This window comes from Perca fluviatilis, chromosome 21 (genome assembly GCF_010015445.1).
Source record: "Perca fluviatilis chromosome 21, GENO_Pfluv_1.0, whole genome shotgun sequence".
Classification (NCBI taxonomy): Eukaryota; Metazoa; Chordata; class Actinopteri; order Perciformes; family Percidae; genus Perca; species Perca fluviatilis.
The window spans coordinates 9,782,774-9,806,318 of NC_053132.1; the positions used below are offsets into that span (position 1 = coordinate 9,782,774).

Consider the following 23,545-nt stretch of genomic DNA (forward strand, 5'->3'; position numbering starts at 1 on the left):
GAGACTGTAGCGAGGTGACTATTGAAAAAAATAAACAGTGTATTGAAAAAAAATGTATGTCACAGGGAGCCACTTCAGAACAGAATTGCTGTAAAATGTCACATCACGCAATGAATAATCCCATCGATGTCGGCACTAAACTCCATGAAACCCTCTCTGTGAGAGCCAGGACTATTTGTCATATCAACCCAAACTAATGAGCCATACTGAGCTCAGCCAGCGCTGACTTACTGCACGTGAAACTTGCTCCCTCACAGCTTTAATGAGACTTCTTTTTCATACCAACTCTTGATCTGTTCTGCTCGCTCATACTAACGTTCTTCCTTCATCATACATGGATGATTTAAAATCTGCATGAAGGTACAGTATGATGTGCAAGACGGTGATTTGTTTCTCTTCACAATCTGTGAATGATAGCATCGCAGAGATGCTTTGTGAAGATCAATCAATTCAATCTGTCTTTTATGGGATGTCTCATCCTCTCATGGAGCATCTTAAGCATAAGCTCTGTCATTCTCACACGGTTGGGACGTGCCAAAACTGTTATTGATTATTGGATACAATCACAGTATGAGGATCTTGGAAATTTCCCAATACTTCATGTTAGAAATCAAAGTAAATGGATTATTGAATCTTTCATTAGATGTGAAACTTCTTCCCAGGGCAGCCAATTCAAAAATAATGTAGCGCTCTACCTGGAAGTATACAGCTGCTTTTCTTTTGATGGATGTCATACTAATGCTTGAAATCAAAGGATTTATAGACTTAAACTTGATTTACTCAAATGTATAAATATGTCTTATTACAGATGCTGCCATTACGTCATGGTCTCATCAGACCTGAATGAATGAACCACTCCTCTTCTGCTGCCCACATCCAGTTCAAAACTCTGGTGCATCTGGTACATGCTGGCCTACAGGGCAGCAAAGGGAGCCATTAGTCAGAGACCCCTGTGGTCGCTAGCCTTGGTCAAGGCTCTTCTCAGTGGTGGAATGAGCTCCCCACTGAAGTTGGGACAGCAGAGTCACTGCCCATCTCACGCCATAGGCAAAAAATCCACCATTTCAGATTACAACCGTTTCTAGCAAATACATCTCTAAGCACTTTTACTGTTTCACTGAACATGCTTGTGGTTATTGTTCCTATGTGGTTTGAATGCACTAATTGTAAGTCACCTTGGGAAGAAGCTTCTGTCATACCATGATTGTAATGTAAGGTAAAATGTAATGCCTCATGAGTCAGTTGTTTCCTCCTAAAACAGTTGTCAATTTACAAATCCAACAGACATTGGAGCAACATTGACATTTATTTGGAGTTGTGTTTCTGTCCAAGTCCAATAGTCACTCTCTTTTTAGCTCTGTCTTTGGTCTCCACCAACTTCTGCGACAAATATCTAGCTCCTAGATGATACACTATGTTCAACAACTGGTCGCTAAATTTGCTTGTTGTTTGGTGCTTTTGGCTAAAATCAGCTACATTAACATTGTACATTGTCTCCTTTTGCCAGACCTTCCTCCACAATGCTGCGGAGCTGCAGAGGAGGGTCTGGCTAGTTTATTGGCATTTCTTTAAACCAATCAAAATCATCTCCGCTGCATGGAGCCCAGGTGCTGCTGGAAATAATAGCCTCTGGAAGGAACTTGTTTTGGTGGAAAGTGAACGTTCAAAAGTTGTTTTAGTTGTGCAACAGAAAACTCAGATTGGACCGATAGTCTAGCTAGATGTCTGGATTTACCCTGCAGAGATCTGAGGAGCAGTTTACCATAGTCCTCATTCATAGAATTCCAACAAAAAGGAAGCGGAAAACCGTTGTCCAAAAAATTTACATACGGCGGAATTTCTGGCGGCAACGGGGCAATCCCGGTGGAAGATTGTGGATATAGACTACATTGTACATAATCATTGATCTTATAAAAACATTGATTATTGCATCCTTAACCTTTTTAACGTATCTTTATTCAATTGGATTCCACAGGTGAAAGAATAGAGATGAGAAGAACAGGAAAGAAGAGAAGCGAGAAAATGAAGTATAGCAGAGGGGCTCAGCAAAGAAAGGGGTCTTTCCTTCCCAAAATGTTACCCAGCAGCAGCCTTCAAACAATGCTAAGGAACAACATCATCTTAAACTGTCAGGGTGTCACATTTGAATTGAATTGAAAAGAGCAAGAACACCAACACCTGTCACTATTACAGACGAGCTACATGACGTGAGGAGGGGGAAGAACAAGTAATAAGAGACCAGGTTGTAATGAGGACAGAGTGAAGAAGAATTTAGACACTTGAGACAAGTGCTGTGTTGTTGTCGATAGTGTGTGAACAACAGCAGTACATCTAAACCACACCTGACTCTGAGGACATGAGGAATTGATCTTGTGTTGGCTGCACAAGTGCAACTTTAAGTGCTACACATACACATACACATACATACACATACACATACAACCCAAACCCCACTTTAGCACAATTGCATGTCTGTGTTCAAACACACACATACATACACACCAGCCAGAAGGTGACATTGATAAAGTAGGTTGCTCTTTCTAGACCAGAAATAAATGAGTTCAACTGTAGCTGTGAGATTAGGTTCAGGTCTCTCTGTTTAGCAGGACTTTTTCAATACACCCCTCGGGCTTTGAAGTGTGTGTGTGTGTGTGTGTGTGTGTGTGTGTGTGTGTGTGTGTGTGTGTGTGTGTGTGTGTGTGTGTGTGTGTGTGTGTGTGTGTGTGTGAAAATTGCAAGGAGTAAGAGAAGTGAATAATTATTCAACAGAAAACAAGCAGAACTTATTGATTTAAAATTAGCCCTACACTTTCACACACATTCAAATATCATCTGTTGGTGATGGTGATTCAATTTTTAATGTAGCCACTTTCCCTCAACCAGCCTTTTATTTTCAGCTTCTTCCTAAATGAATCTTGGCATCTCCAATGCAACAGGCATACACTTGCTGCATCCAGTCAGATTATGGGCCCTATCTTGCACTCAGCGCAATTGCCTTTGTACACCGACGCATGTATCATTCCTATTTTGCACCCGACGCACAGCGGACTTTTCCCCCCACAGACGCACGTCGGTAAATTAGGGAATGTATTTGCGCTGCAGGGGGGCGGTTCAGCGAAAAGAGGAGGCGTGTTCCGGCGCAAACGTTCCCTGGTGCTATTTTGCAGTTTCAGAAAACAATTCCGCCACTGACCAGGAAAAACCTGGTCTAAAGTCAGTGGCGCTAGTCTAAAGTGAGTAGCGAGTTATTCAGATGCTATTTTATTGGCGCATGCTTGGCCATAATGTAGCGTGTGCGTTTGCTTCCCTCATCTACAAGGATGCAGCAGTTCCTATTTTTGCAAACCATACATAATTACAAGGGAAAATATTACTGAAAATGCACTTCAGGTGTTTGGATAGGTCAGGAGGCACTTTACAGTACAGTCCTCAAAAAGTCGCAGCATTCTTTGTGGCTTGTTGTGTTTTACACAACATTTCCATGAATCATGGATGTATTGAAATAAATGAGGAAATATTAGAGGACTCATTTATCCCGCCGGTATAATAGCAACAGCGCCCGAGATCCGCCCACAAAGCTACTTGCGTTTCAAGTTTGATACTTGCGTTTCAGATCGTTAAAATAGGGCCCTATATGTTTTTAAACTGTGTGGTGGGGGGTTGAAGAGGGGCTGCAGAGGGAGAGACGTGAGGTAAAGATACTGTGTGAGGTGAAAGAGTGCATGCTGGTGTTCTAAAACCAACAGAAAGACACTGTTTTGAAGGTTGCCCCACTGATTTGACAATTTTACCAACATGGCCAGCACAGTTGGAGCTGCAGCAGTGGATGTGACACACAACTCACTGAGGCAATTAAGATACTTAAAAACCATTAGTGTCTGATTGACGTAACTTACATACAAAAATATCCTTCTCTGCCTCATAATTCAGTCAAATATGAACACACAGACATTATACACCTTATTATCTCTGATGTCTATCGCAACTAAAGTCCAGAAATCCGCTTAGAGATCATAGAGGAAAACACGCTCCTTAAAACTCCAGAACTTGCTTGAAAATCAACAATTGTGTTTTAGATTTTTTCTGTAATCAAGTTACAGTTGTTTGTACATCCATGTACATTGTAAACAGGAACTGCTAATCGGTAATTCGGTGTAAATTTGCAAAAAATAAAAAAATATAAAAAAAAAAACATTGGGAGCAATTGTGGTTCAGTGTTTCGCTCAGGATGTCAAAATGACACCTCTCATCTACATTTGGCCTTTTATATACAGGAACAACAGCATTACGCATACAAATTGAGATAGATCCAAACACAGACTACATGGCCAACAGCTGTTGTTAACACACTCACAACAATAATAAGGTTCTCTTTAACCTGTTCCCAAAAAACTAGCCTGACACTAAAAATATAAGTTATTTTCATTGTCCATAAAACACTCGCAGCCTTAGTAACCTGTGATTCCATAATGTGTCTCAGTCCTCCGTATGCAGTATATGGGCACGTAAAAGGACAATTGGTTCTGTGCCATTAGTGCCCACATGTTTTTGTGTTCCAGTTTCTGGTGCCCAGTACCTTGTCCCAGAGTCTATCCCGGTCCAGAGCGATAATGACCATGGAAGGATTGGAGAGGAAGCCTTGGTTGTTGAATGACAGATCTTTCCTTTCCCACGTCACATTCAGCATGTGTCTGCAAACCCACAGAAACATAAAGTTATACAAAAGTATGTAGCGTGCAATCAAGGACTTTGATTCTACATCACTCGAGAATTTGCATAATTATTAACACAGATAAACAAACACACACAATGATCACCTCCTAATTAAACCTAAAGCTCCCCTGGAGAGCTTAATCTAACATAGGAGACTGGAAGTAGCTCATTAGAGGATGGAAGAGGCAGCTGATTGGTGGAGGCCAAAGTGTTCCTACTGAGTGAGTTCGCTGTCTGTTAAGGTTTACATCCTTGACAGACTGGGGCTGTGAATAATGAATACAGGTCAATTTGCATTTCAGAACATATGAAAAAGAGGTAGAACATACTTTCACTTTATGCCGTGTAGCTGAAGCTGCATCAGTAATGATCACTAAAAGGAATTGTGTTACTGACAAAAGTGTGACTCACCTGAACAGAGTATTGTTGTCTGAGTGTTTAGCAGGTTTGTTGCAGTCACCATGTCCCTCAGGAATAAACCCGTACTGCTTCTGGAAGCTCTCAGCCCCTTTAGCTACAATAGCGACACCCTCCCTCACCCTCTGCCGCAAGCTCTTTCTCCCCTGGTCCGTAATCACACCAATAACACCGACAGGGAAGCTGTCAGGTGGAGGGCTGTCGGGGTTGCCCACGGCCTGACTGGTGAGGATCCAGATGTAGCCTGGCCCCAGCAGACCCACCTCAGCTGCCTGTTGAAACAAGTACTGTGCCTCCTCATAGGAGCAATACGCCATCAGGACCTGAGAGTCCACCTGCAGACAGAAAATAAGTCTGTCAGAGAGATAACATCCTGAACATGCGGCACTGCTGTAGGTCTTAAAGAGCCTGTAGCACCAGATGTTCCTCCAATAAACTTCAACCTGCTTGCAAAGTTTTTGCTAAGTGGAGATTTAGGCTTTACAAAGTTAAAGTGACACCATTAAAAAAAACTAAATTGAAAGATTGCATTGCACAGACTAGTTCTTACATGGACATTAGTTGATCCTAATTGTTTAGACCCAGTAACTGCCAGTATGACTGTTGTAACTGAAAAAAAACGATGCAGCTAATATTAGCTTGCTAACATATTACCTGTTTGGACGGAAAAGTAAAATAGGTAGGGAATATGGTGGACATCTCTGATCTGACATTTCATCAACATGCTTTCTTTTTTTCTTTCTGTCAACGTTTGGCAGGTTTGGTTAGTATAACGTTAATCAGATACGCCTATTTCCCAGTCACTCTAAACTGCATGAACACACATTTGTCCATGTAGATATCAATATAATAAATCATTCCTACATTTAATAAATATTAACAGCACGCAAAAACTGTTATATTGGCAGTTATGTTACAGCTAATGCTACTTTGGTGGTGGTGCAACCTCATTTAGTAAAGTGCTGGTTTGAAACTAGTAAGGTTTTAACTTTAAACACAAATTAAGTGATGAATTTAGGAGTAGCTTGTGCAACCCAATCTGGGATTTGTATATATCTCATTGTACCTGCTGCAGCATGCGCTTCGTCCTCCCATCATTTGACCCGACAGACATTTCTAGAGACAAGATATCCTGTAGATTCCACAGGAAATAGGAGGTATCTGTATAGGACTGAACTATATCCACGAAGGTGTCGTAGCCTGGCAGCAAGCTGGTGATCACTGCAAACTCGCCCCAGTCATACTCCTCCATGATCTGAAACGGATGTATGGATGTATATAAATAAGAGGTTATAAAATGTGGGATTTAAGAATGATTGCAAATATAAAATTGTGAAGGACTGATGATGAGATAATCAGTACTCTCACATCTGTATGGTAAATATGTAGCTTAAATCACCAGGCGGTTAGCTTAGCTTAGTTTACTGTAAAGACCAGAGACAGGAAGTTGTTGTGTTTTTATATACTGTTATATAGTGAGCTTTAGAGGTGCTCATGGCAGATTTTGTTATATGTGGACATAAGTGGTATCAATCTTCTTATTTAACTGTTGGTAATAATTCCTCTGTTCTATATTTCACTCTAAAGATGTATGGAGTCTAATGTGGGGTTTGACCACATCAGTAATGACAGGAACAAACTAGAAAGCTTTTATTATCCTACCTGATAAAAAATAAAAAAAATAAAACGCATTTCATCACAAATGCATCTGTCAATTTCACACTGCATATTCCTCAGTTGTAGAAATGCTCCCACGCAATAATGGTGAAAAATTGGACGGAAATGAGATTATCTGTTTGACTCCCAAAACATCAGTGACATTAAGCTCTCTGATCTCATGAGAATTAGAGATTGTAATAGTTTGTGGAAATCGGGCCAGAACTTCAGATCAGTGATATCCCGCTGATTGTTGTCCCTACATGGTGTTAATCAGCCTGAGAGGTCCCAGTTGTCAGGCTTGACCCTGTAACATTTTGGTATGAAAACCTAGATTTCAATCCCCAAAATATTATGTTCAAATGAGGTTAGATACATGCTATGCTGTACCTTAAACATGCAGACAATCTGCTGCTCCAGAGACACTCCCATCTGCAGGAAGGAGGATCCCTCAGCCTGTAAAGAGTAAGAGATTCCCATTTAAAGATTCAGCTGGGAAAAACCTTAATGGGGTGAAAGGTGAGTGACGCAACAGCATCTCTGGAGATGGTTTTGCTCAAAGACGCCTCAGCATGGTGAATGTTTGCCGTCAGGGGTTTGAAGCGGTTTCTTGACGATGAAGTACAGTTTTATTCTTTATTCAAATAATACCATGATGCCCAATTGCCGATCCATTTCTTTTAAAAAGGTGGAAAAAACATTGTATTTTATAAGAGTGTCAAACATGCACTTCTGAAAGTTGTATCACAAGTGCTGAATATCTTGAATAAATCACCAAATGAACATCTACACAGCGGTGAACTTTTGTGCCACAACAGAAGCAAATTGATGCAAGGTTTTTTGTCTGCTGCTCTTCATTTTAGCAGCACCTTTGACATTGTTACTGCTGCGGAACAATTAAATTTGGATAAAACTTCACGACAACTAGGACACTGCATTTTAAGAATTTGTCCTCTTGTACAATCAGCATACTATCACTGTTGAAAGTCATGACAGTGGAACAGACTTCTAAATCCAATTAATTTGATGAGAAGTGACAAATGGGGAAAAAAGAAAGGACTTAATTTTAGGTGCTCTGCTTGGCATAGGGCACTTGATATAGCTTAATGAAATATTTAATCTTCACTTTGCAATGTCCTAAAAAGCATAATTGGAAAGTTAAATATAAACAATAAAGCATTACAAATTTGGAGTAATAGATACAACACAGAAGATGCAGTAATGTGGAAAGGTTTGTCATGAATATTTGTTACAGGTTCCACCTCTGTAGTCGCTCACATTCAACGATAGAGCTTTGATTGTCCATATTGTGCCCCGATCGGGTACAAGTGTCTCCAATCTGCGATTATCCGTCCTGCTGCTCTCTTTCTGTCAAGAAGGGGTGGTCCAAAGTATGCAAGTGTGTGTGTCTGTTAGCATACATTTGCATACCTGCACGCTGTGTGTTGACAGATAAGATGGACGTTACTAGAGCCCGCTGAACCCACGTCCTTCAAATAGCATTCAAATAAAGTAGGCTATAGGGATGAGAGGACTATTGAAGAGTGTAAGAGGGACTGGATATAGACACAAAGAGCAGAAATAATCAACTGATAGAGAAGAAAAGATATTTTACATATAACACATTTATATATAAATATAACCCTAATCCTATATATATAACTGAGAAGTCAGCTAGCAACACAACACATTTGTGTCAGGAGTAACAGGTATATTCCAAGCAATGATTTGGTGATTTGCAGGAGAGGAGATATTTAGACATCTCTGACAAAACTGGGTCAAATTTGGATGTAATTCAACACTTTCTTTTACACATTTAGGTTACTTATAAGTGTTGTTTCAACAGCCTTTAAATTACTACGTTTCAATGTAAAAAAATGTAGTCATTTAAAAGCTGTTGAAAGAATGGTTGTATACAACAGGCGAAGGCCATCCCCCTTGTTGACTAATCGATACTTCATCTAATGGCTCCTACCATGGCTCTGAAATATCCGTAGCCATGGACCTTACTGTGTATTGTTAAATTCATGGCGCTGTCCATGGTGCTGAAGTAGCAGACAGATTTGTAATTGTGCCCTTCTGTCAGTTTTGTCTTGGATCTCTTAAAAATTGCCTACTGGTTGTATGTCTGTCAACAAAATTCAGCCTAGGGCTAGACAGGTCTAGACAGTTTTTGGCCTCCAAATTACCACAACCATGTTTCATGGGCAGATGCACAGGACACACAAACAACTACATTCAGGTGTGAACTAGCCGCAAAACTAGAAACTAAAAGTTTACAAATTTAAATGAAATTGTTCCACAGTCTGGACGCCCTGTCCCTGCCTTTTTTTCTTTTAGATTGGACTGTGTATTAACAGAGCGTGGATGGAAGATCTAAGTGCTGAAGGGCATAAGTGGACCTGTGATGTAAGCAGGTGCAATACCATGCATGGCTTTAATACAAGTAGTAATATTCTGAATTTGATTCAATACCAGACTGCGAGCTGGTGCAAGAAGGCAAATATCAGGGTAATGTGGTATCTTTTTTATATCTGTAAACTGTACAGCAGCATCCTGCACTAAGTAGGGACAGGAAGACTGGGGAATCTTAAAATACAGTGAAACACATGCATGGAGAGTGAGAGAGAGAAAGGGACACAGAGAGAGAGAGAGAGAGTAGTGTTAAACTGCCAAGTCCCATTTGGGACCACGTCTCCGATCTTCTCAGTCTGTTCTCGTCTCAGAGGTGACTAACTGTCATATCTCCTTCCTTTTGCTCTTCCCTCTCTCCCACACCTCAGAGGCTCTGCAAAGCCCAAGAGAGCTGTGCAGCCCGAGGAATACCACAGGAATATCACAACTAGACTCTCCTTCAATCAATTTTACCAGTTTTGTTTGAGACTCACCTCTGGAGGCTGAAAGTCAGACCACTGACTGGGCTTCCACCAGAATAGCTATATAAATAGCAGTGCACAACCATGTCAGGCTGTCACTGAATAAATAAAAAAACGTCTCTGGATTGGCAGCCCTTGTTAACTATAGTGTCCGATTTCATGTGATATGACGGAGGAGTGGTGAGGTGCACATGTGAAGAAGTGTAATTATAATCCAATTAGTTTTGTCTGAGCTATTAAACACACAAATAATGTAGTGACCTCCCTGGGGCCAATACGTGTTCATCAAGTTCATCATCCAATTAGCAGCATCTTAAATTGTGAAAAGTCAAACAAACTCAGAAGCAAATGTGATGGAAAGACATCCCCTCTCCCCTTACACAGTGAAATCAATCAAGATTTACAACAAAATGACCTTATTTTCCTTGTCCAACTCTCACACTCACACGCTCACGTGAGAAGACAGAGTTCACCCTCCCCCCCTCTCGTCCTCCACTTCCCAGCCGTCTTGTTCTCACCACCTTGGCAGTCCGGCTGTCACACAGACGTAATTAGCAGTCCTACTGCAGGAGCGTATGGTAATGTGACAGGAGGACGGTGGACATGGTGGTTGCTCACACACTCGTCTCCTCCCACGGGGAGAGCTCTAAGCCGTACCTCCCCCGTCAGCGGAGAGACCGGTCTGGGTCGCTCGCTCACACAAATGCTCACTCAAATCATATGGACCCGATACATCTACACATGTACAGAATATGTCATTCTTTCTTCGTAAAGCTTATACATATGGAAGCTTCCATCTCCAGCGGTGGAAAGTACATTTTCTCAAGCTTTAGTTTCATTATTACCATTTTTTCTGTTATGTAATACTTCTACTCCACTACATTTCAGTAGTAAATATTATACTTTTTTACTTCACTACATTTTTCTGACCGCTGTAGTTACTTTGCACGTTGAGGTTTTGCATACAAAGCCAGCAGCAGTATATAAAGTACTTACACATCATCTCAATCAACTACAACAGTAATAATCCAATAATATGAATACTGTACAGTATATACTGAAAGGGGTTATGCTGCATAATGACTTGACTTGATTACACATTGGTAAATTTTAATTAGGGGACATTTTTAATGTAATTATTTATACACTACTGTATTTCTACATTAAATTTAAAGGGGCCCTTCGACAAATTTGTATTCCACCTCTATGACGTTAAAGCTGTGGTAGGCAATTCGTTTTTGGTAAGGCAAAAAAATCATCATAATCCTTCAGTTTATTGTAATGCAAGTGGTCTGAGAATGAAATATATCAAATATAGGGAGAGCGTTCCCATTGGCTGTTCTGCACATGCATGTGCCCTTGCAACAGAGAGGGGAGAGGGTTGACTGCAGGAAGAGGTTTCATTTTACTTCGAACCCTGAGGCACAGTGGAACTTTGAGCCAAATGCTAACAGCTCAAAACAACAATGCTGATGTTTAGCAGGTACAATGTTTACCATGTTCATCATCTTAGTTTTATGTCATTAGACCTGTGATAGCCACACCAGCTGCCACACTGCCAATTTAAATGTCAGAAACCCTCCTGCACAATTTAGTTTTCTTTATATTTTACACTTAATAGTTAATTTTCTCCTCATTGAGTTTTGCACAAACATCAGAAAACAGATAAATGATGCCACTAAGCTTTTGTTTCATACATTATACTCAGAATAGTTAGTATTCTTGGCTGTACATTAGTTTTTATTTGTAGTGCACACATTTAGTTATTTTTTGCAATTGGGTGAACTGACCCTTTAAATAGACAATCTCATTTGTAGTGTTGGTAAATGCATTTGTAATATGTCAACACAGTTTTAACAGATAACGTTGCTCTATTGTGGTAAATTAAACATTTCGTGTCCTCAATATGTTGGCAAAAGTGCAAAAAAAAAAAGTTCAACCGTGGAGGGAAACATCCCCCTGGATATGAAATCAACACTCCACTAACAATGTACTTCTGTTTTGACACTCGACACTTCAGCATTAGTAGTTTGACTGACTACCTTATTAAAATTATTAGGCCACCTATGCTGTGAAGCTTGTTAACGTGCTTTCATTCCCTGCGATAAAATCTGTTTCCAGTGGGAAAACTGTGCAGCGAATCTAGGCTTCTCATGACCTGTTTATGGAGTTGCTGGTTTCTGGACCATGAAGCCAAGAGAGACAGAAATGAGGGGGCGGAGAGAAGAGACAGAAGTACAGAAGGACAAATGGAGAAAGCGGGTCAGTCTGGCCATAGTCTATATCCACAACGTTTAGGGTTGGGTACTGAAACTCGGTGCCAATAGGGAACCGGTGCCGACGTAAACGGTAGTAACAAGACCGAATAAGAACGAAAGTTTCGGTGCCTCATTTCGGTGCTTGACTTTACACTACACCTGACAGCATGTAACGTTAGCCTACCTTTAGCTAGCAGCTGGATTAAACACCGGTAAAATGCTGACAGCTAACGTTAAACAGTGTAAAGTGTGACTGTATTTCACTGTGGAGGACTCCAACAGCGGGATGTAACAGTCAGCGCAGCAGCTGCCGTTGTCGGAATTCATAGATATACAGTATGTTTATATGGTCGGAATTAAACAACACAGACGGTGCTTTCACTCGCAGCTGCCGTTGTCGGAATTAAAAAACACAGACGGTGCGTTCACTTGCAGCTGCCATTGTCGGAATTAAACAACACAGACGGTGCATTCACTTAAAACAGGTAGCCTCGTGGTGCATTCACAGTAATTGTAAAATACCCTTTTCCCATCTGGGGTTCAACAGCAATATACTGGTGAAATAAGTTATTGTTATAGTTATTACATTATTATTAAATCTTTAATTTTGACCATGGCCTTAGCAATAAACAAGTCACTGACTGTTGTTTACTACCCTTTTTTTTTTTTTTCTTTTTTTTATTTTATTGAAAAGTACCGGTTCAGGCACCGTTTAGGCACCGGCACCGTTTTAAAAGTATCGATTTAGCACCGGAATCAAAAAAAAAAAAAAACATACCCAACCCTAACAACGTTCCACTTCCAGGATTGTTCCGGTGCCGCAGGAAATTCTGCCGATGTCCGTTTCTTTTCGCTTTCTTTGTGTTGGAATTTTAAACTCCGGTCTATTTATGAGGACAATGGTTAACTGCTCCTCAGATCTCTGCAGGGTAAATCCAGACAGCTAACTAGACTATCTGTCCAATCTGAGTTTTATGTTGCACGACTAAAACAACTTTTGAAGGTACACACGTTCCACCAAAACAAGTTCCTTCCCGAGGCTGTTTTACAGCGGCTTCGGCTCCGAAGAATGATTGGTTTAAAGAATTGCCCATAAACCAAAGCACGTTTTTCTCCCATCCTGGAATGCTGTGTGCTCCGCAGCACTGTGGAGGAAGGTCTGGCAATGCGAGACTAGTCTGGCCACAGAAACAAACCCCCAAAAAAGAAACTGTGATCCAATGAGACACGTCTAGCTCATTGGATCACGTCGGTCCAATATCACAAACAGAGTGTGACCTTAGACTGCAGCCAGGACTGAGACTGTAACTCCTGGAATATAATCTTCTACTGACAGCTTCAAATTGTAATAAATGATGTTATGCGCTCGAATACTCAACCTCAACAGTTTCTTTGCTTCAAAAAATCATCATGTGCAAACTTAAAAGGCACTTTTGTTCCTGTTTACTGGCAAACACATAAAGCTGTCGGCTTTGTTTATTCCAGACTTCATCATGGTCTACAACCACGATCACTCATTATTTGATGTTTGTAACTGTAATGAACAAAAAAGTGGTTGGTGAGTGATCAAACATTCATGTATTTCCTCAAAAACAGAGATTTACTCTTATCTCAATAATAGATACAAATTGTCATCTCTAGCTAATTCTATCTAGCATCTATTCTCTCCAAAAATATTTCACTTTTTTTTTTACTTCACCTTTTAAGTACTTAAACAGTAAACTGGTTTTACAAAAGCAATTATGTTTTTATATGTCCTGTGAAAATCATTTATCTACAATATGCCCCCTTTCAAAATCTCAGCCGTAATTAAGCTTGGCGATAACGGTTTTTGAGATAGTCCAGTGTGTTTTGAAAGGGTTGTGTCATAAAGTCACAGGTGGCTGTTTAAATGATCTTCGACGCTCGTATCAAGTCATAGCTACACAGAACATTATTTTATTAGACTCCTAGCAGCCTTTAAACAGTGAGTTGAATTGGCTTCCATCAGGTTGCAGGTTTTACCTCCCAAGAAGTGGCACTAACATGTGTGAGATCTTCTATTCTAAGTACTGTACAATTTGGGCTGTTATCTGCATGTGACGGGTTGTCTAATGATTTTTCATTGCTAACTTTGTAATGGTTTTGGTGATCCTGATGAGGACGTCAACCTGTGTATAAACTCTATGTGTGTTTTTTGTATTTATTGCTGTATTTTCTTTCAGTGGCAATGTCGGTCATCCAACTGTTTCACTGCCATGAAATACGGTACAGATATCCATGGCCAATGCTTTCCAACTTCTGGAGCCTGTCTGTGGCTGCATTCATACATGCTGGAATCTTAAAATGGGTCACAAATAAATACTTTTTTGATTTATTTTTTAAAAGGCAAAATAACGTTCCTCACGCTCCCTCATTTCCTCCTCTTCGCCTTCGCTTGATGTGTGTGCGCCATCTGACAAACGACACACTTCCTCTCCTCCCTTCAATCTTTTCATCTTTGTTTCATTCCATCCTTCCTTGTTGTTTGCAATAGAGAGATCACTGAGACAGGAACCATAAATAGGAGGCTCGGGCGGGTGCTGCTTCTTTTCAAACCCGTCATCAAAGATATTCATCGTCATCAGGCTATTGATAATCAAGCACTATTGAGCTCTTTTATCCCTGAAGAGAATCATGCACTCACACATATGTCTTTCGCCGTCCAATCCACCTGTCCCATTGTGCCAGACACCTCTGACAAGCTTTTTTCTCGCTGCTGACAACAAAGGAGTGTATAAGAGAGAGAAAGAGACTGAGGGGGAGTGTGAAGAGAAGGGCTGAATGAGGCCTTCAACAGGCAGGCCTCAGAGGAGAGTGCTGGTACTCTTTGTGCTATATAGAGAACTGTCACTCAGCACTTTGGGTTCGTCAGACAAACGGTCGCTCAATATGAGATATAAAGTCCCATCTGTGCGTTTGTCTTTTGATGCTGTCAAGCAGAGAGGTTAAATAACCCAGACTGAACCTGCCACGATGAACTCTGCAAATTAAAAACCAGAGATTGTTGATATCTGACAAACTTTGCCCCAAATATTTTGGAGGCTCAGAGATTTTACACAGAAATGCCAAAAGCACTTCTGGGGTAAATACGAAAACGTCCTTGCCAATTTTAAGATGAAGCAGCGACTGGTAGGGGGAAGAGGGAGGTTATGCAAAACAGAAAAATAAAGGAAAGAAGAGTGAATGGTTTGGATATTTGCGTGAATGATGAGAGCTATGGGAGGCCTCAACCTCCTGAAGGGTCTAATTAACAGTTTAATGGGGTCCTGGAGCTCAGAAAGAGCAGAGAAGAGAACATGCCTCTCCCTTCACCACAGCCTTAATGGATTCAGCCAACGCACAACGGAGCCCCAAAAAACTGGATTGAAATGTGTCAAAGAGTAAAGGTGATGGAGGGAAAGATGGTGAAACTGGAGGGATAGAGAGACTTGTATTGTTGCAAATATGGAAATGAGGGGGAAATGAGACAAGGTGAAAAGTGGACAGAGAGTGGGAAGACAAAAATGGAAAAGGAAAGAAAAAGGTGGAGAAACAAGACTATGACTATTTCACTCATGAAAGAGGGAAGGGAGACGTCTCTGTGAGACAGTAAAACATTGCCTTCAGGCAGCTGTCAGCCAAGCTCCATCGAAGCGTCTTTCTCATCTCTCTGTCTCTTTCTCACTCACTCTGCCTTTCCCGCTCCTTCATCAAAATACAGCATATCAATCACCCTCCTGCAGCTACCAATCCTCCTGTTTAATACCCATCTATGACGTGACATCTGCAGATACCTTTTGATTAACAGGAAGTGATAAATACAATATGCTTTGGTTTACAAAATGTTGCCCGGTGGTAAAATCCAACACTAGCAGCCACATGCTACAAATTGCAGCTTGTTTTGGATGCTTCCTGTGGTGGATACGTTGTAGGAATGCGCTCTAATATGTGAGGGTGTTCATTTGCATGTGTGTTTTTATGTGTGAGAGTTGGCTCTATAAATACAAGGTGTTGATGACATTTAAGCAATTAAAGGAAGGATGGGAAGACAGGCGGAAAGCATGGAGCGTGAGAGGAAGAAGGAATGAAACCATTTTGCAACTCAAAAGTAAAGTATAGATTAAGAATCTGTCTGATGTCATCAATCTCCTCTTTACAATCTACACAGCTCACAGCTCTCCATCTCTATTCATCAATGAGATACATCCTAAATCATAGCAGGAAAAACCTGCTGCTCTTCAAGCGCGCCGGGATGATTGATTGAGGCGTAGATCGCCCACAGCACTTGTCTCCCCTCGCAAAGTTTCCCTTCCCACAACTCAGACTTTTCCCAGCTAGGGATTAGAGGAGCTGATGAGGGTCGATGGCTGCAGTCATCGCTGATAATTCACCCATCTGTATTGCTCATATCCAAATATTTGCATGCAGCGAATTGCTCGCCTAAGTAGGTTTCACCGCTCTGACCTACGTAAGTTGTTTTAAGCTGAATGACGACGGTGTAGAAGAGTTCTGACTAAGACAGGAGGCTGTGAGCTGGTGGTGCTGCTGCTGACAGGGTCTACATTACAGGTTGTTGTTAATTTTATTACTAGAATCTTGCTTCCGAAATTGCTTATTATGCTGTTTGCGACACGTTATAGCAACACCTCTGGGACACAAAATGCATTTTTTTTGTGTAATTACTGTGGCATAGCAAGAACGCAGACTACTCTAGCCCCGGTTCAAGCTCTAGGGTGGTGATGGACCAATGCTGAAGAGATCGCTCATTATTTTGACAGTACCTTGTATGGTATGACAACTGCAGAGCCGCCACTGATGCCTACGATTGGTAGAGCTGTCTGAGTGGAGAGGAAGTCCAGGATCTGTGCCACTTCTGCCACCTTAAAACAAAACAGACAGATTCAGTGATCGCCGAAAGAAGTTTGTTTGCACCAGTGATAGTGCAGCACTATTTTGTTTTTGTTTTAGTTTAATAGTGCAGCACTATTGTGATCAGGTTGTACAGTTACCTAAAATTCAATTACATTCTAAATTCAGATTTGTGCACAAGTAATTTTACAGTCAAGTAAAATGTATTTTAAGTGACAGTACTTTGAGCACTGTTTACATTTCGCTTTCACGATTTGGTGTTACAACTTCTCCCTTTACAATCAGAAACCATATCAACACCATAATTTAATTTGAGCAAAGATGTACATGCTTGGCATTTCAATTAGTTCGTTTTTGCAACCCACTTTTTGGTTTAAGCTGACAGAACAGGTGCTATTTTACATAAACATGTTGCCTTGTGCAACTTTAGAAAACACGGATGTGGGTGACTGAACACCAGGACTCTGGAGAGGGTGTTTTATCAGAAAGCCTAAAAATGCATAAATCACCTGTGTGTCTGCACCAGAGCCCACATCATCCTCAAACACTACGCCGTGCAGCCTCTCCGTTGCCATGGTATCACAGAGGCGTGTCAGCAGGTCGCGGGGGTTGGTGTCATTGACCAGCACGGTCACTGGGCTGACAACAATAGGCAGGTCAACAAAGTTTTCCCCGCTGAGACGACCTCTGACCTCATTCTGGTAACTGGAGCCACTGAACACCACCGCCACGTTTATGGACGGGTGGAGGAGGAGTGGCCGGGCCTGCAGGGGGAGCGGGGAGGAGATGAGGAGCAGGAGGAAGAGTGGAGGCCAAGGAGACGGAGGAGGATGTCCCCTGGGAATGGCCATTTTGGTGGCCTACTACCTGGAAAGGACAAGTAGAAAAAGTGTGAGAGAGGACGAGGGAATGAAAGGAAAGAGAGCAACAGTCAAACACAAGATGCTTTCCTTATATTATGTTTTTGACATAATTCATCATAGTCTGTCTATACATACTCATCCCTTATATCACTCTCCTGATCTGTCTCTCTCTCTGACCCTTTTGTATGACAGTATAAGCCCTGCATTTTGACTCGTGTCATGTGTTAAACTGTGTGTGTGGGTGTGTCAGTGTGTGCAAGTATGCATGCAAGTAATCCTCCATAATCCAGCCCCCAGTGTCATGACTGTAATCACCTCTTCATCTCTACACATCTCTGATTCAGCACAAACGCACACACAGACTGCAAGCAAGATGCCAAAACTGTCACACAGGTCCTTGACCCTCATCACTAGGATTACATTACATGACATTACTTCAGCCAGCCTCTCACCAAGTGGGGTGATGTCATCGGCATATCCACAGCAATACAAGGAGTGAAAAAGCTATATATATATATATATATATATATATATATATATATATATATATATATATAAGCTTATATATATATTAGGGTTACTGAGACATTAAACTCATATATATATATATATATATATATATATATGAGTTTAATGTCTCAGTAACCCTAATCTTTAAAAATGGTTTACTGCTATAATAAACACCTCATACAACTCACTGGACTCTATCTATTACATTTGCATTTGCATTTTTCATTAAAATGTTGGCTGTTTGATGCTCTTCCTTATTGAATCAATACCTTTGAAGCTTTGATAAAGGAAGGTGGGCTTTCTTATAGCAAGATCTCACACATATTTGGAAGGGGTTTTATATGGAGTGTCGGTCTCATCTGGGGCCATCAGAGACACCCTGATAATTAACAACACCTCCCAGCTTTGATTCAAAGCTGCTTTCAAAGCAACACTGGGTTAAATGTGTCCCACCTCTCCCCCCCCCCCCCCCCCCCCACAACCCCCCCCCCTAATCCCCTCTTTTTTTCCTCCTTTTTTTTTTTTCCCCCTAAAAACCAACTCTGATGTTATTAGATGCTTCTGATAGATTAACCTTTAATTTATAAAGGGTTATAATGGACATGGAGCTGCCTTTATTAAGGATTACTTCACAGATCTGTGTTGTTGTTGTTGGTATTGTTGTTAAGCATTTATGTTTTGTGGATGATGTTAGGTTTCACCTTTTCAAAGACATTTTGCTGAAGATATTTGGGTTTCGCAAAACGTAAATGATGTTTCACATTTTCCTCTTGTAAAACTGAATTCTGTAATAGCAATATATTGAGCAGTGTCATCTGCAAATAGTGACATTTTTAACATTTGGCCATTTTAGCTGTGGTATCAAGTCCATATATACCTGGATTTATTGGAGGGCACACAAAAAAAAAATCTCAAAATCGGAAATATGATTTACGCAGATCTCCGGCGAGTTTATGCAGTGCAGAAGGATGTTATTTGCCTCTTGTAAATCCTATTGCTTGTTTTGACTCACTGAGATCACCTTTTCTCTCTCCAATGAATCATTACGTCTTGATGTTAGCACAGTGCAGCCGTTAACCCACCACCCACTTGTGCTAGGTGGAGATTAAAAACAAACAACCCCCTCCACGCAACTAAAAAAGGAACAGATTCGAAGAGTTTCAGACATGAGACAAACAGCATTCGATTGTCTTTTGAATCATTTGTAAAATAACAGACAAACAATTAGTACTGTAGATATCAACCTTTATGTACAGCTAAAACAGAACTATAAGGTAACATGTATAATCCTCCACCCACTCTTTAATTTACCAACTGCTGTGCATATAGATCATTTTATAACCTGGGAGGTACAGAGGGTGATTAATATTGTAAACAGAGATGGCTTGATATTCTTGGGTGGCGAGATGCTGTTGTTTAAAGATGCAGTAGGTAAGACTTATAAAACTAACTTTCTGTCATATTTGCTGAAGCTGACCATATGTTCCAGTAGAACTACATGAAGTAGGTAATTTAAAAAATGTACAGCCTGTAGTGCGATTTGCAAAAATCCACAGCAATCATGGCCGGGGGTCTAACTGCATGTCAATCACTGCTCATGCACACATTCATTCTCCCTTGTGGGGGGAGGGGCTTACCTACTGCACCTTTAACATTATTAAAGTCTGTGGATCAAAATATATTTATATTCTGAAGTAGATTTATGACCGAGCTGCAAATATACACTAATTAGTGAGAGTAATTACTCTGAGTGTTTACTATGTGGAGGAAGAGTATTTAAAGTGATGGTTCGGAGTAATTTACCCTAGGGTCCTTTGCACCATGACCTCGAGCCAAACACCCCCCCAGAAGCTTTTTTCACCTGGGTCTAACACTGGGCGAGTTAGCGTAGAGTAGCATTAGCCGCTGAGTAGCTTAGCGCGGGGCTAATGGACCCACGTTTGTATCTCTTAAATGACCCCACTAATAATGCCCGAAATGATACCAAAGGTCTACACTAGTATATATAGGTTATGCACTCATAAAACGATGGATTGGAAAGTTTGTAAGTACACCAGAAGTTTATGAACACTTGCCTGCTCTCTTCTGCTCTCTGTTGCTGTTGCTGCTGCTACCTGCAGTCAGACGAGTGCTTAGGGCCGTCTATAAATTACTACACCAAAAAGAGATACAACTAAAATATTTATTAATTTAATGATTAAATAAGGTAATGTCTCCAAACTTACCTCAATTATTACTTGTCTCCTGCTAGTTATATTACAGCACTTACTTTAAAAAATAAGTTAAATTAAAAAATATTTTGTTGCATCTCTTTTTGGGATTGTATTGTAATTTCCTGTCTATTCTGCTTAAAAAACAACAACAGAAGGCAAAGCCAGCAAGCCAAGTGTTATTTACAAAAAAAACATAAACTTTTAAAAATTTTCCATTTTATGAGTGTATAACCTATATATACTAGTTAATGTAGACCTTTGAAATTCAATCAGTATTTAAGCGATAAACCTAATATACGTAACTCAATGTTAATCAGTGAAAAAGTGAATTAACTCGAATCTATCACTAAAATTACATGATTTTGGAAATTTTTACCATCTAGGTTGTTGTTTTTTAATTCTGTGCTTTATGCTGAAATAGGTACGTAAAGTAACACTCTTCAGTGCTGGACTGCCAAAAATGAAGTATACTTTGTTGATTCTAATTATTTTGTAAATTACTGCTTATTTTAAAACAACCAGAGGAAACTGTGAAGAGTTTGCACTCATATATCTCTAATGAATTTTACCAGTTGTTAAGAATTCAAGCGTCCTGCATTTCCTTTATTTGTACGAACACTAACAAAGCAAAAGTAATTTTACAAGTAATCATATAACTCAAAGTATAAAACTTTTACAGACCAGTGTTGCAGGGAAAAGTTAATTGTGCAAACAGGAGGACGATAGCAAACAATAGTAACTGCGAAAGATACAGACGAATGCTGACTGGGTGGATCATTTGTAGGGTTGGGTACCGAAACTCGGTGCCAATAGGGAACCGGTGCCGACGTAAACGGTAGTAACGAGACCGAATAAGAACGAAAGTTTCGGTGCCTCATTTCGGTGCTTGACTTTACACTACACCTGACAGCATGTAACGTTAGCCTACCTTTAGCTAGCAGCTGGATTAAACACCGGTAAAATGCTGACAGCTAACGTTAAACAGTGTAAAGTGTGACTGTATTTCACTGTGGTGGACTCCAACAGCGGGATGTAACAGTCAGCGCAGCAGCTGCCGTTGTCGGAATTCATAGATATACAGTATGTTTATATGGTCGGAATTAAACAACACAGACGGTGCGTTCACTTGCAGCTGCCGTCGTCGGAATTAAACAACACAGATGGTGCATTCACTTAAAACAGGTAGCCTCGTGGTGCATTCACAGTAATTGTAAAATACCCTTTTCCCATCTGGGGTTCAACAGTAATATACTGGTGAAATAAGTTATTGTTATAGTTATTACATTATTATTAAATCTTTAATTTTGACCATGGCCTTAGCAATAAACAAGTCACTGACTGTTGTTTACTACCCTTATTTTTTTTCTTCTTCTTTTTTTTTTAACTTTATTGAAAAGTACCGGTTCAGGCACCGTTTAGGCACCGGCACCGTTTTAAAAGTATCGATTTAGCACCGGAATCGAAAAAAAAATCAAACGATACCCAACCCTAATCATTTGACTGCAGAGCAGGTCAAGTGATCATTTAAACTAATCTCCGGGGGGAAAAAGCGTCATATTGGGGCCTCAGATTAGCAATGTGTGTATGTGTGTGTGTTTGACGGAGTGGGTATGTCTGCTCCAGATTAGCATCAATATTATAGTTATAGTGTGATTACAACACAGAAAGCATGTGAACAAGAGGGACAGACCATGCATCTAAATTTACACACAAACACACAACAAGAGTCAGCTGATTATGTTCTCATCTTTTTAACTGAATTTTTAAAATTACATAAATGAAAAAGGATGACTGACTGGCAGCCAGAGACAGACAAACAACAAAACATCAGACTTCATATTATCAAAAATTGTGTAATCCTTAAATCCTGTTGTGTCTGTTCACTTACTTTCCGAAATGATATTCACGTGCGCAGATTGAGTGAGTGAGTGTGGTGGTGCATGCACAGGTTTTCTATTATTATAGAGACTTCCAGATGGAGTGCAGCTCTGCCATGTGGGATACACTCTCTCACTGGGACCGCGTCAGACTGTACCTGCGTCAGCATCGATATGACTACACACATCCAAATTCATCATACAATGGACTGTTAATGAAAACTAACTATGCAGCTGCAGTGATACATTTGGAAGACATGATGGGAAAAAACCTGTAAAATCAGAGGAGTGTATAGCTAGTCACCCTTCATCCCCCTGCAGGATCTATCCACCACTATTGCTGGGCCCTCTTACTACCCAAGTCAGAAACCTTATATTGCAGCTCTCAAGAAGATTTTTGGAGGACTGATTGAATGACAAAAACAAACAATTGATATGCAAATTTATCATTGCTCTTCAGTTTTTTTCCTTCAAGAAAAATATTTCATATTTTCAGCCTCTTAGCATCTGATAATTTATCAAATAAAGAATTCTAAAAATGCAAAATAATTCTTCCATTAAACTGTTAAACCTCTTTGCTCGTGCAGCCTACAGCAGGCATTGATGAAGGTGTTCGAAAGCCAAAAAAAGATTTGGGAGTATAAACACAATCGCTTGTTTGTCCAGAATTAATACACAGTTTCACAGTTACACTTTCAGGTGACTAAAAAGAACATAATAATATGATTTATCCTGTAACTCTTCCATAACAAAGTGCAAAAAGACCAATATTGATTGCTACACAATTACCATGTATACATATAATAAACAATACTATTATGCATATGATGAGAAAACTCTTGGACCACATGGTCAGCTGATGCTTTATTTCTGTTAAAGTATCACATACCTCCTGGGCCATAGAGTATATATACAGTACAGAACATTCCATCATTTAACTACTTAGCTGGGATATGATGTCCCTATACTCAGTCCCCAGGGGGCGAAGAGGAAATGAGCAGAGAGGATCTAGTTGATCGGATGAGCATCATCACCAGAGAATTATCAACATGTCTGGCTTGAACCTTGTTTTTTTTTTTTATAAAGCACCTTCGAAGCTGATTTAATTGCATTAATTAGGGAGCTTGAATTAGTGGGCTAGTATTAATGTAGTAGACGGCCTTCCTCTCATCAACATACTGCAGTAGTTGTGCTCTGACAGCTGCATGAAACATCAGGATTCTCTAGAGCCTCATTTATGCAGACTTGAGATCAGTCCAAGAAATCCCAGTGTGAAAACTTATTCTGCAGCAA

The 23,545-nt window shown here is 40.3% G+C and overlaps 1 protein-coding gene across 2 annotated transcripts in view; it reads right to left on the reverse strand.

Moving 5' to 3' along the window:
• Positions 1-23,545, reverse strand: part of LOC120551692 (glutamate receptor ionotropic, NMDA 2C-like) — a 52,153-nt gene that overhangs the window by 24,105 nt on the left and 4,503 nt on the right. For both annotated transcript variants that reach the window (XM_039789198.1, XM_039789197.1), the window contains 6 exons: positions 17,299-17,656; positions 16,702-16,800; positions 7,177-7,242; positions 6,197-6,385; positions 5,125-5,465; positions 4,577-4,691 (listed from right to left, as the gene is read on the reverse strand). In XM_039789198.1, the coding sequence (XP_039645132.1) occupies positions 4,577-4,691; positions 5,125-5,465; positions 6,197-6,385; positions 7,177-7,242; positions 16,702-16,800; positions 17,299-17,640 (1,152 nt within the window). In that variant the 5' untranslated portion in view covers positions 17,641-17,656. The remainder of the gene's footprint in view (positions 1-4,576; positions 4,692-5,124; positions 5,466-6,196; positions 6,386-7,176; positions 7,243-16,701; positions 16,801-17,298; positions 17,657-23,545) is intronic.